General features: G+C 34.0%; 2 protein-coding genes across 2 annotated transcripts in view; both read right to left on the bottom strand.

Annotated features, from left to right (window-relative positions):
* Positions 1 to 738: 738 nt before the first annotated feature.
* On the bottom strand, positions 739 to 9,853 carry LOC127849136 (uncharacterized). Its single transcript, XM_052381856.1, has 5 exons — positions 9,732 to 9,853; positions 7,582 to 7,917; positions 6,754 to 6,924; positions 6,432 to 6,472; positions 739 to 873 (listed from the first exon to the last, which is right to left on the bottom strand). The coding sequence occupies exons 1-5, from the start codon at positions 9,778 to 9,780 to the stop codon at positions 739 to 741; spliced, it is 732 nt and encodes a 243-aa protein (XP_052237816.1). The 5' UTR covers positions 9,781 to 9,853.
* A 985-nt stretch (positions 9,854 to 10,838) lies between these two features.
* LOC127849134 (annetocin receptor-like) overlaps positions 10,839 to 12,369 on the bottom strand; it is a 23,258-nt gene continuing 21,727 nt past the window's right edge. Inside the window, exons 3-4 of the mRNA XM_052381855.1 lie at positions 11,347 to 11,483; positions 10,839 to 10,856 (exon numbers count right to left, since the gene is read on the bottom strand). Coding sequence (XP_052237815.1) covers positions 10,839 to 10,856; positions 11,347 to 11,483 — 155 coding nt within the window. The remainder of the gene's footprint in view (positions 10,857 to 11,346; positions 11,484 to 12,369) is intronic.

Below are 12,369 nucleotides of genomic sequence, written 5' to 3'. Positions count from 1 at the left end.
TCAAGAGAGCTCAATATTTTGCGAGAAAGTAAATTCCCGGATGCAATTGTTATTTCTGATTGGCTGAATATTTATTTATGCCTTTGTTTAAATTTGGAGAAACATAGTCCCTACAGATTCGTCCGTTGTTTGTTTATTGAAAAGATTAAGTAACTACCACTCATAGCTAGGACAGGCTCCTTTGAGATATTTGACAGACTGAACGACTTTTTCATTCGGGAGCTTATTTCAAAGTTATATCTTTGTTTTGCTTGTGTTGCTTGTTACTTATTATTATACTGTTACGATCGCTTCATTTTCATTTTAACAAAACATGAACAATGCGCTGTTGTTGCTGTTGTTGTTTTATTAACCGACCACATTAGTTCCAAGAAATGTAGCATGCACGCTGTAGTTTGGAGCACACGTTATGAAGGTTTTTATTTAATTCAAAATATCTAAATGATTGCAAATAATATAAAACATTATTTGAATATAACTATAAAAATACTTTAATTCGCCCGCTCTCTTGCCGCCCAATAGCAAGGAAAATGTTTTCTGTAACAAAGTTAAACGTTATTGCAAAAACAAACTCGCAGTGTTATGCAAGAAATAAGACAATTATTTATCTGTTAAATTAGTTTAAAGTAACGTTCCCAGTTAATAAAGACATTGAACAAATATGTCATCGCAACATCAAAAAAGACTCCTCTTGTTAAAAACACATGTTGACTGGGTCCACTCCTTGGGCCACTTCTGTCAGATCGTATGACATAGTGCCGTCATTGCTGTAGCCATTGCCTTATCTCCTTGCTTAATCAGCTCGGAATGGACGTTGTCAAATCTTGGAGTTTTTCCATCTTTCAAACTGCGCACTCCCTTCTCCACCTCTGCCTTCAGTATTTACGGACTTCCGTCGTCCGCGTCTAGTCTGGGATCGTTATAAAGGAGATTGGTGTAGCCATTCAGAATTGCAGAGAGGCTACAGTAACTGTCTGTTAAACAACTGTCCCATTCAATGCTTTTACCTAGATAACCTATATTAACATAAATTTACCTATATTAAACCATTTGGTCATTTTGTTTAACTAATTGGTGCTTCAAATGAACTGATTAGGGTACAATACGAGACTAATCTATCCTCTTTTGTAAACAGCGTGATTGTCAAAGTGATCAAGAAACATCGCGAATGTTAAGTTGTTAATCCAACCTTGGATGAATATGCCTATGTCTGATTCCTCGTGATATCACATGGATTATAATCCTTGGGCTTTGGTTCAAGATAAAAAATATAGGAGCATCATTCGGCTTTAATCTCGTTCACAGAAAATCACATTGCGTCTTTTTGGACGCTTGCAAAGTGGATAACACACAAGCCGTGACTTATTGGTCCTATGTCACAGCATCAAACTTGGATTTGTTTTTATTTCAACTGAGCTAATCAGTGAGCTCAGTCAGATTGTAAGTAGAAGATGTAGTTCCGGCAATTATCGCACCAATGTTCAGTCTTTTATGTGTCACCTTTGACCTTATCAGTTCCTTGTCGGCTTCATATATTATGTTAGAATTTCTATCCATAAATGTGTAAACCATTTTTTCCTGGTAGACTTAGCTAAACTGTACTTTCCTTTTTTCGTTATTTTTATCTTAAAGACAATAAAAACAGCCACACATTCTGAGTTCCATATTCCACTTCGAGCAATTTCGCTCATGCAGTTCAACATGTTTTATTCTTACTATAAAAAGTTATTTGGACATAAAACTCCGAACAAATCAACCTTCACTCACCAAGCAAGATTTAGTACGTAAAATTAGTATTATTTGCTACCTTACTGAAACAACACAGGTTTTCTAACACTGAAGAAGACCTTCCTTATTGCCTCTTTGTTATGATATTATTTTCGGACCAAATTTCCTAATTATTTTCTTGGCCGATTTTGGGGTCGGTGTCAGAGAATCGTTTTATTCAAATATTGACGTGTTAAGCCTTTATGACTATAAATAATATATCTTACAGTAAATGATGGTTTTAATAGTTTATATTGTGCAATCACTTTAACAATTCACCGTATTTAAGCAGTAATTGTCTGCAAAGGAGAAAAACATAAAAACAATTAGGAACACGTATTTAACTAATTTGAGGTACCCTTCTTCGTTTACAAAATCCGATACACTATATTACATTTATCAACCGCTAATGAAAACCTAACCTCGTGTTGCTTTGATATCTGGACAAAAATATTAAATGTTAATGGATACCTTCTTAATTTTTGTTGGTTTATATAAACCTTATTGCGTTGAAAAAAAATGATGGCATAGCTGTCTTCAAAATCGGCCATTCCAAAGGTTGTCAATAGATATTGCAACAATTTCATTAATGCTGGTAGATTCAAACAATAAAATACATACTACATTTATGTTATGTGACCTCTATTAAGAAAATGCGCTATTGGTGACCATGCATGTTTAAGCATGACCGTCAATAGATGTGTGTGTGAGTGTTTTGTTTCATTTAAACAAAACAATGCTATACATACAACTGCTCCTTTTATTTGTATTGTTACAACATGAGTGTTAACATATGTTATTTATTCAGTATCATAGATCTAATTATAAGTAGAATAAAGACTACAATCAACTCAAAATCAATGTTGAAGAATGATGCATTCGCAGCATTGTATAATGATTTACACCTGCTTTAGGGAATTAACCTATGTATATACTATCTTGATATCTATTAAATAATTTATTTCGGAATAATTAAAGAATAGCTTTTAATATGACGAACTGTACTATACAGTAAAGACTACTGTGTTGTTCTTCTCCTGACGCCATTAAAAAGCACTTTCGACCATTAGCTACCGAATGAATCGAAATGTCAACCAATAGCAAAATTTGTATCAGAATTTTTGGTCATTTAAGTATTCGAATAGTCGAAGCACAAACAGTATATTATAATTAATACACAGTTTATAATGCAAGATATACACGTTCATAATATTTCAACAGTTAAGATGCAAACGTACCTGCTAAACAACATTTAAAAAAGATATCGGATGTACAATACACTTATATACCTAATTCATTTAATAGCATTTAAGCTATGTACTGTCACCAACACAAAACTACTACAGGTGAAACATCGATTATGATTTTTCTATGTCATCGAAAACCCTACAGAGCATGGAATATTTGTTACAAGGGGATAGTAGTGAGATAGACTTACTAACCTGAATAAATTATCTATTATACAATAAAAAGTGGATTTTTTAATAGCGAAAAGTATTTGAACATTTATTTATTTTTCAAATACTCCAATTCCAAGATGCATTGCTATCCCTAACTATTATCATTGATAATTGCCCAGATTGAAACTTCTGTAGGGCAGTGTGTTTTATGATAAATATACGAACCGAACTTGCGATGTCCTTATCACGTGTAAACATGAAAACCATACAAATGTCTTATATATTGTTTGCAAACATTTAACTAGATTAATTTCTTGAAATATCCACGTTTTTATAATAAAACTATTTTGAAATAAAAGCTGTATCTTTAAGTCACGGTTCGATGCCGGAATTTATTGCATTGGTGATATATTTAAAAATGGAACCTTAATGTATGTTGATGAATAAAATACAATTTGAACATACATTTCATTAATTATACATGGGTGACAGGCGCAATAGATACATTTATGAACAAATATTGTAAATCTTGTCATATCCAACAAATTACAAAACCCTTTAAAAAAAGAACCTTATGCAAAAACCATTCTTAATACAAGTAATGAACAAGTAGCAGTTAAAGTAAAATTGTGTTCACAACTGAATACGTTTATTAACGAAAAAGAATGGAATTTCATATGAGCTACCCTTTTTAATATCCAATGATGTAAAGGTGCAGTGGTTCAAATACAGACCAATGCATATGATACTTGAAATAAATAGTTTTTTTAATAAAATTAAAATTATGCATATGATCCATTATGTTCATTTTGCAAATAAAATGTGGACACTTTAGAAAGTTTATGCTGCTGAGAATGTCAGATAGCCAAATCAATTATCGAAACAACGAGATAACAAATTAAGTTCTTAAAAGTAACCTGATTAAACTTGCAAACGAATTTCGTTCTACTAAGTTATATTATCTCCAACAAAGATACGTTTCTCGACTGTATAAGCAACGGATTCTTTATGCCATTCTCATCTGTTATTACAACTTATACTTTCATTGTTTGTCTACACACACTTAGAAATGTATTTATGTTATTATTATTTTTTCCTATCTTCCTTTCCAACACAAAAAACGCATGCAATTGTGTTATTCTTGAAGTCTGCACCTTATTCAATGTGATAAAAAATCAGATACTTTTAAGTTAAGTAATCTCCAACAAATAGTATGCTCATGCCTGTAACGTGTTTAAGCGAAAGTAATATTTACACCCTTAAGAGCGTATTACATACAATAAAATTCATATTTTCTAATATACATTTTTCTAAAATGTATTTATATTACTTAAGAGTTGTTGTATAACGGATTCATATATCTGATTGCATTACATTTTTGTGTTACTTTGCATATTATTGATGTTTTGTAGGAAAGTTTGAGATACAATTATGTTGAAAAAAATAAAAATAAATAAAATATGAAAACATATAAGGAAATGAACATATATGGAAATGGACAAAATATAAACAATTTTGGTATCCTATGGGTGTAGGTTAAGACAATGTAGTGGAATAATATCGTAAGTACGCATTGGATTCTGTCAAACGTCATAAGCGTGAAAAACATGTATGAGAAGAAAATATTTTCATTAGAAATTCCATATTTAAGAAGCAATACAAAAGATTTATTCTTTGTACACTAGGTAAAGTTTCTTTTATACAAAATAATACAGCATTATATGATTTTCCTTATACGGAAAGTCAACTAGTTCAAAACAATGTATTAACAAATCATAGATGACAATAACAAACAGGTACTACATACGTGCATAGCTTATCAAAACTAGCATGTTTATTTATCACCACATGTCATTCCGTTGATTATTTGTATTTAAAACATGGTTAAATATTTATAATTTACTGAACAACAAATAATGTCTTTTATTTTGAAGTGCGCATGCGTTATTTCTTTTTTTCTTAAAGCGATCATTACGTTAATCGAAAGAAGTTGTAAATCAGATAGTTCGTTTTAACGTATTGCTGTGTTACCAGCGTAGTGTACGTAGAAGCTACATAACATAAAGCTTACATATACATAAACGAAAAATGCACACCAAAATTCTTCAATGAACTATTTTAGTAGTCTACACACAATATTAACAGTTAGTTTCTCCTGAAACATTTTAAAAATTCGATATCAATTCCGCGCGTAGGCCTCCTTGATTTTGTCTGTAAAAAAGCAAACACAGGTCTCGCAATTAGATGGTTTTCAATGTATTTCACACAGCTGTTTGTGTTGAAGTCATGCACACAAATTAAGTATGGGTCTGATATTTATTCGTACATGTTAAAGTTTATTCGAGGATATTAATTTTATTTAAATAAAGAAAACCACAATTGACAGCGTATTTTAATGTTTATACTACAATAGTCCATGCAACTATAAATGTTCATTAATTGATGTATGCAAACATTATTAAATAAATATATTAAGTTTGCAATAAAAGTAAAATTGGCCAACAAAGAATTTATAAATCGAGATCCATACCCCTAAATTGAAGTGTCATTTCTTTATTGTGCATAGCGTCTGGTGACAAAAATGTTACTATATTAAGCCAAACAAACAATAAACAATAAAACGCGTAATAAAGGTTTGTTTTTCAAGACATGTAACAATAATAAAGTTGGTGAATGTACGTGTATTCCCAGGTGGGACATCACAAGAAAGTTTCCTGATAGGCGTTGCGCATGTAGTCGTTGGCTTCTGGAACAACACACGGAATAAGGGCTAAGACGGCGCAAGCAAGCTTAACTGTGACATGGGGAGGTGAAAGTTCAAACCAATTGGTGCGATTTTAAAATATAAATTGTGTAGCAGGTCTGTCCTTGATAAAATAACATAACTTGCATGTCAAATTCTATTTCACTTCCCGTTCCTCACATTGGCGTATTGAACAAAATTGTAAAATAGTATGCATGTATTTTCTAAATCGTAAGGTTTTTTATTTTGTTATAAAATTTTTAGTATACAACATGAGTTCATTAGATAGAACTTTGTTCTGAAATATGCAATGTACATCATGTTATCAGTTACATAGAAGGGTTAGAGGAGACGGTAGTTTTTAGATAATACATAGTAATTTTAAAGTACAACGGATCCATATTAAACCTACATAATATTATTTAACAATGTGGTAGGAGGCCTTCCTTGACAATAAATTAAGTTGAATTAACGTTGATAAAACGTTCGCTTAATGTACTTTTGGTGTTATGGTATTATACCTGTTGCTCGAGTGGTCTACTTTCATCAGGTGTACCTGTTTCTGTAATAAACAATACGTATAGTATAAGTTGTATTCAATATATTGCTTTACATTTAAAAAAACAAAAGCGTGTGATTGTGGGTTTGCGATTTTTTTAGCGTAAGTGCATGTGCGCGCATGTGTGTGTTTTGCGTTACATGTAGTGAAATAATTACCGATATAACATTTTTGTATTATCACATAGTACATGCACGTGTTTAACCTATCAACATGTCATCGTTTGTTTCATCAATAGAATTACCCGCAAAATTAAGTTAAAGGATAATGTAACTATTTCTTACCTGAATTAACGTCTTTGTTCTTGCATTTTTTGTATCCAATGAACGTGACGATACACACTAGTGCTAGTGCTAGTGCTGAGCTAATAATTATTATAATTATTTTACAATCCTTTATGTCCGTTCTTTCCTGTGTTTTATCAGTTTCCAAAGCTGGCACATGACCTGTAGAACCTGTACATAAACACACACAGACACACACATAAAAATATCCAATTGCATACTTACGTGTTTTTTTCAAAGGGGTCGCTATTCAGTTGTTTAATCATATTAACATGATATGTATTTGTGTTAAAACTTATAAAACGATATAGTTAATTATGTTTGTTTTAAACGTCTATTTACGCGAAAACATTGACAGAATCGTTCATATATTGTACAAGCAAATTGCGGTCTCCACATGTACTGTTCACATCGTCAAGCTATACACATATATGTGGAAACCTTGTGAAAAGGATCTAAACAATATTGTAACGATACATTTCTTGTAAACGGAAGGCCTTAAAATAAAACAGCATTTGTCGAAGGATTTCATATGCACATAATGCCTGAAATTTAGAACTAGACTTAATCTAATACGAATGTTTTGTTTTGCTGGAATACGACACATCAATTAATTGTATTTACTTTATATCACTTTCAATGAATATCGATTAATACATAATATTTTTAAAACCCAATATATATGATGCTTTTCTGAACCATCGTTACAGCTTTGTCTTCATAAGTTAAAAAATGTTTTGAATGTTGAACATTAACATGTGTAGCATACTTTACTGATTGAATAGGATTAAGACAAGAAACAATAATAACACATCTTTTCTTACATACCATTATTGCACGAAACCTCCTCACTAACGCGTTGTGTTTCATTGAACATAACTGCACACATATATGTTCCGCAGTCGCGCTCAGTAAAATTTCTTAACCTTAGTATACATGATTGAGACACAGTGAACTTCTCTTTAAATCGTGTATCCATAAGCTGGGGATCAACATCAAACTGGCATTCTGCTATTGTTTTGTAATCAACAGAATTATCGTAGGCAAACTGGATGACTATGCCACTGGCGTCGTTGTGACAGGCTACAATAACGTCTTCTCCGCACGTAATGTTTCTGCCGGCATTGATCGTTATGCTTACTCCATGAACACTGTACCAATTGCCTGAAATAAAGCCCATGTTTTTTTTTTATATAAATGTATGTCATAAGGGGTGCATTATAAATTTAAAAGCCGAATTATACCATTTAAATTTGTTGTTGTAAACATCTTTCTCTATCAGCACTATTTACGGCGTTGATTCTGCTTTTAGATAGTGAAAATAAGACAATCATTAAATCAATGTTAAACGATCGTAATGAAAACTTTCGGTGGTGTATTTTACTGAACGATTCTTAGTCGCGTCAGGGCCGCGTTAATAAAAATGAGAAAAGACACAACAATATATGTACACGTTTTCTTATATTTTAGTCATGTTAAATCACGAGTTCAAGTTATTGCACATACAATAAATACGTCGGCATAAAATTGATATTTCTAAAACCGTTTTAATTTAGAAACATGATAAAGAAGAACAATTAATAAATGATTCTTAGTTCGTCTCGTTTCATATCTAGGTTTAACGAATTTAATGTTTTATTTTTTTTCATTGCTCAGCTGATCAAATTACATCTTTTACATACCGGCCGTTAACATAGATTGTGTTACTATGCAACAATTTCGTACGTTCAAAAGTAAATTGTATCATAATGTACAACTTTAGTCCATTCAAAGGATATCCAGTTAACCCAGTTGCGGATATCCTATTCAATGTTATTATCCTAGTGTATACAGTTAAAAATAAAGGTTCGGGTAAGTAAATCCATTAAGGCTACATGTATTCTAACTAAACCACTGTTACGAGTCTGACTTTCTCTCGCTGTTTGTCTTGTTAACTACTTCATCGAGTTAATAACAACAAAATGACCGGAAACCGCCAAATGTCGTTCTTATAGACAAAGTGTAGCCTGGTCTATACGAGGAACACAAGTTAATGGCATTATTACTTTTTGACAGTTTGTTTTATAGTTCATCGTTCAAATAGGTTTTCATCCAAAGTTAGTTATTGTAATGTTTGTTACTTCCTTAAGTGTTGCCAATTAGGATGTTAATCCAATGCACGAGCAATGTTGATGATTTACAAACATTGTAGTGCAACATTGAAACCTTTTGAATAAAATATGTTTAAAACAATAAGCTATTGATGGGTGCATTTGAATAATCAAAATTAATGCAAGCTCTAAAACATGAGTTGATAATGCCATATACAGAAAATTTGAATTTGTTGTATCATTTAAAAGACATATACCCGACAGTTTGCTTCTAACATTGACATATATTTCTAAAGCTTAAGCATGCCTTACTTATACCGATATAATTCACGAGTTCAGAAATGGACCCTTGCTTACTCCATTTCAGACTTGTATTAATGTATTTATTAAACAAGTTATCATAAAATGTCGAGCAGTATATCTATCAATTGAATACTTATAAGTAACAACTTTTTTTCAGGCGGATCTATGACTGCGCGAATGTGTCTACAATTGTAATTGTGTGAATTGTGTCACCCGTTAATTAAATTACAAATCATACATAATATTGTACGCGTAAACACAGACAATAACAATAACAGACGTAAACATATGGATATTTGTTCAGTCAAAAATTAAATCATGCACACATGACAAGACGTAAATCAACAACGCAGACTTTTTTTAAAAGTTTGATTATGTGATAAATAGACAAGTTGGTACACGAAACAGGCTTAACCCATGTGAAATGCATGGGGCTACTTGTCGATTGATGGAATATATCTACGTTTAGATTGATGGAATAAATCCGATATGAAAACGAACAAAATCTTATTAGTAAATTAAAACTACGCAACCGTAATCCTTAGCATCAGACATGAAATGGTGTGACATGGGACAAGCACTTACCTATTTGAACAGTGGTTAGGAAGAATGTCCAAGTTAATATCCCGTGCATGGCTGTGGGTCCCTCTGTTATAGCAATCTACATCAAAGACACTATATAAAACTAATACGTAACATGTGCTGAGAAATCTGTAAAAAAAAGCAAAAACAGTTGTTTTGTAAATCGCAAGTACATCAAAGTCATCGTAGCATAGTTACCATTTGCAGACATTTAATCACCACTAAAATATATTTTATAATTTGATTAATATAGTAGTTAAACACGATTCTGACAAAAACAATGATTTAATATGTCATTCGTCGAGTGATATTTGTGTGCAGTTTGAGCATGCAAGATTCAATTTCTATAGTTCATGACTACATAAGATTGTTAAACAAATATTTTAAGTCTCTGCAACCTTAAAAAATAGTTCAACTATTGTGAGATTATAACTTAAAACAATTCAACGACGAAAACGAGTGCCTTGATAACAACACTTAATGCATTCATGTAGTAAATTGATTGTAAGTGGGAAACATATTGTAACGGGCAAGTACACATCCAGAACTTGTTCAAACCGGAGCCGCAACGGTTCGAGTCCAGCGTTAAAAATGCGAACACAAAAATGTTTCCTGTCGCAGACATCTGTAGTGACCACAATTTAGCGCTGAAAACAATCGAGCTAAAGAACAAGCGCATCATCAAGAATCCTCGCAATATATTGTACTGAAAGATCCAGTGATAATAGATGCATTCCAATCACAGATAGGTGACAAGTATGAAGCCCGGAACATCATAAACCATGACAACGATACCATTACAAACAACATCATAACCCAGAACAACGTGCCGTCATTGGTCAAAGAACTTCTAGGAAAAGAGAGGATGAAGAACAAGCCATGGTTTACGACCGAGACAACAGAGGAGAGCTGCCGCATGCGAAGTACACCAGGCAAGATTCTATGGTAGAGTACTAGACGGGAAGGTGCGGAAGAAGATGAAAAAAATAAAGGATGGATGAGTTTAGGAATGTTAAGGAACAATCAGTAACATGGCAAAGAGCACACTCAATACTCTAATGAAGACCAATAATTTAAAGGCCTGTGTTATAGCAGAGGCTAATGAGAACCTCATGAAAGTGCCGCAGTCTTAAACAGCAACATCGAATACTGCAAGAACCTCAATAACTACCCGCCTCTACCAGATTTGTAAGTTAGTCTCTTTCACAACGGTCCATTTTCTGAAGCTTAAGACGAAATAACGTCCATAATACAAGCGGAGTTGAGGGATGCATTGCCAAGTGAGAAGGCATGATAATCTCCGGTAGTTAAAAACATCCCTTCTGTGCGGATTAAGAAAGAATGTGTGGCAAAGGTTGCATCAATGACGGCACTACGCAAGAACAGCTAGGAGGGTGACCCAATAAGTGGACCAAGTATATAGCGATACCACTACCCAGATGTGCAAGAACTACCGCATCATCACCCTTATCAACCACAGCAATGTTATGCCACACAACATCCGTAACCGATTGGAAAGTTTCGCCGAAGTACTTCTGGTGAAAGAGTAGGCTGGGATTAAGAGGTAGGAAAAGGACGGTGGGACAGATCGTTTATCAGAATCATCATTGAAAGGCACCTGCAACACCAAGCAGAACTCTTCCACAACCTTATCGACTTTCAGACGGATTTCGATCGCTTGAGGCATAATGGCATATGGCAGGTTCTGAACGGTTTCAACGTAGATGACGTGCTGACTCAAGTCGATCAGGAACTCTACGGTAACGCCAGAATTGCAGTACTTAGCACTGGCTAGATATGTCACTTCTTCAACAGTGGGCGTCCGTGTTTAACTGTATGTGTGACAGCAGAAGTGAACTCAAAGGCATGACCAAAAAACTCTCTAAAAGTGGTGCAGGGGCATTCAGGATGGGGGTCAGCACATAGAAGTCAAGGATCATCAAAAACAGCATGAAAAACACCAGCGCAGCATCACAATTAACAGTGGTTAGCTGGAATATGTGCCAAACTTTAAGTACATGGGAAACCTTTCCAAGGATGGTACCAGTACCGCTGAGGTCCAAATAAAACTTGCAAAGGCGACCGCACAGATGGCAAGACTTATCAGGTTGTGGACAAGCAGCTCATTCAGCTTCCCCACAAAGTACATGATTTAGTTTAGTTTAAATCTATTTGTTTTCGCTCGATTGCATCGAAAGCCTTAGTCTAATCTCAATTCTCTCGAGTCCGTTTTCTGGGCCTACATGATCTCAAGTCCAATGTAGGTAGTCTCCACCCTACAGAATGGCGGCGATTCCTAGGCGCTTCAAGCGGACACAGACCGAAGGATACAGGCCTTCGAACACAAGTATTACCGAAGAATGCTCCGCATCGTCTACATAGATCTGTGTTTTGGGCATACTAAATGAAGGTCGCCGTCGAAGCCGTCAGGAGAAAAGCTAGATGGACAATGTAAAAGAGTCGTCGCACATCCCCATTGTTGAGCTATTCACAGCCGCCAACATCAGACCTATCTGGCGGGGGATCTCTCTGTCGTCGTCTCTCGTTCCCCTTACGACCAGGCCGGTTAAGGGAATGATGATAATGATGGTGATGATGATGATGATGATGATGATGATGATGATGATGATGATGATGATGA

This window comes from Dreissena polymorpha, chromosome 10 (genome assembly GCF_020536995.1).
Source record: "Dreissena polymorpha isolate Duluth1 chromosome 10, UMN_Dpol_1.0, whole genome shotgun sequence".
NCBI lineage: Eukaryota > Metazoa > Mollusca > Bivalvia > Myida > Dreissenidae > Dreissena > Dreissena polymorpha.
The sequence above is the reverse complement of the archived record's forward strand: the minus strand, read 5'-3'. Positions and strand labels throughout refer to the sequence as shown.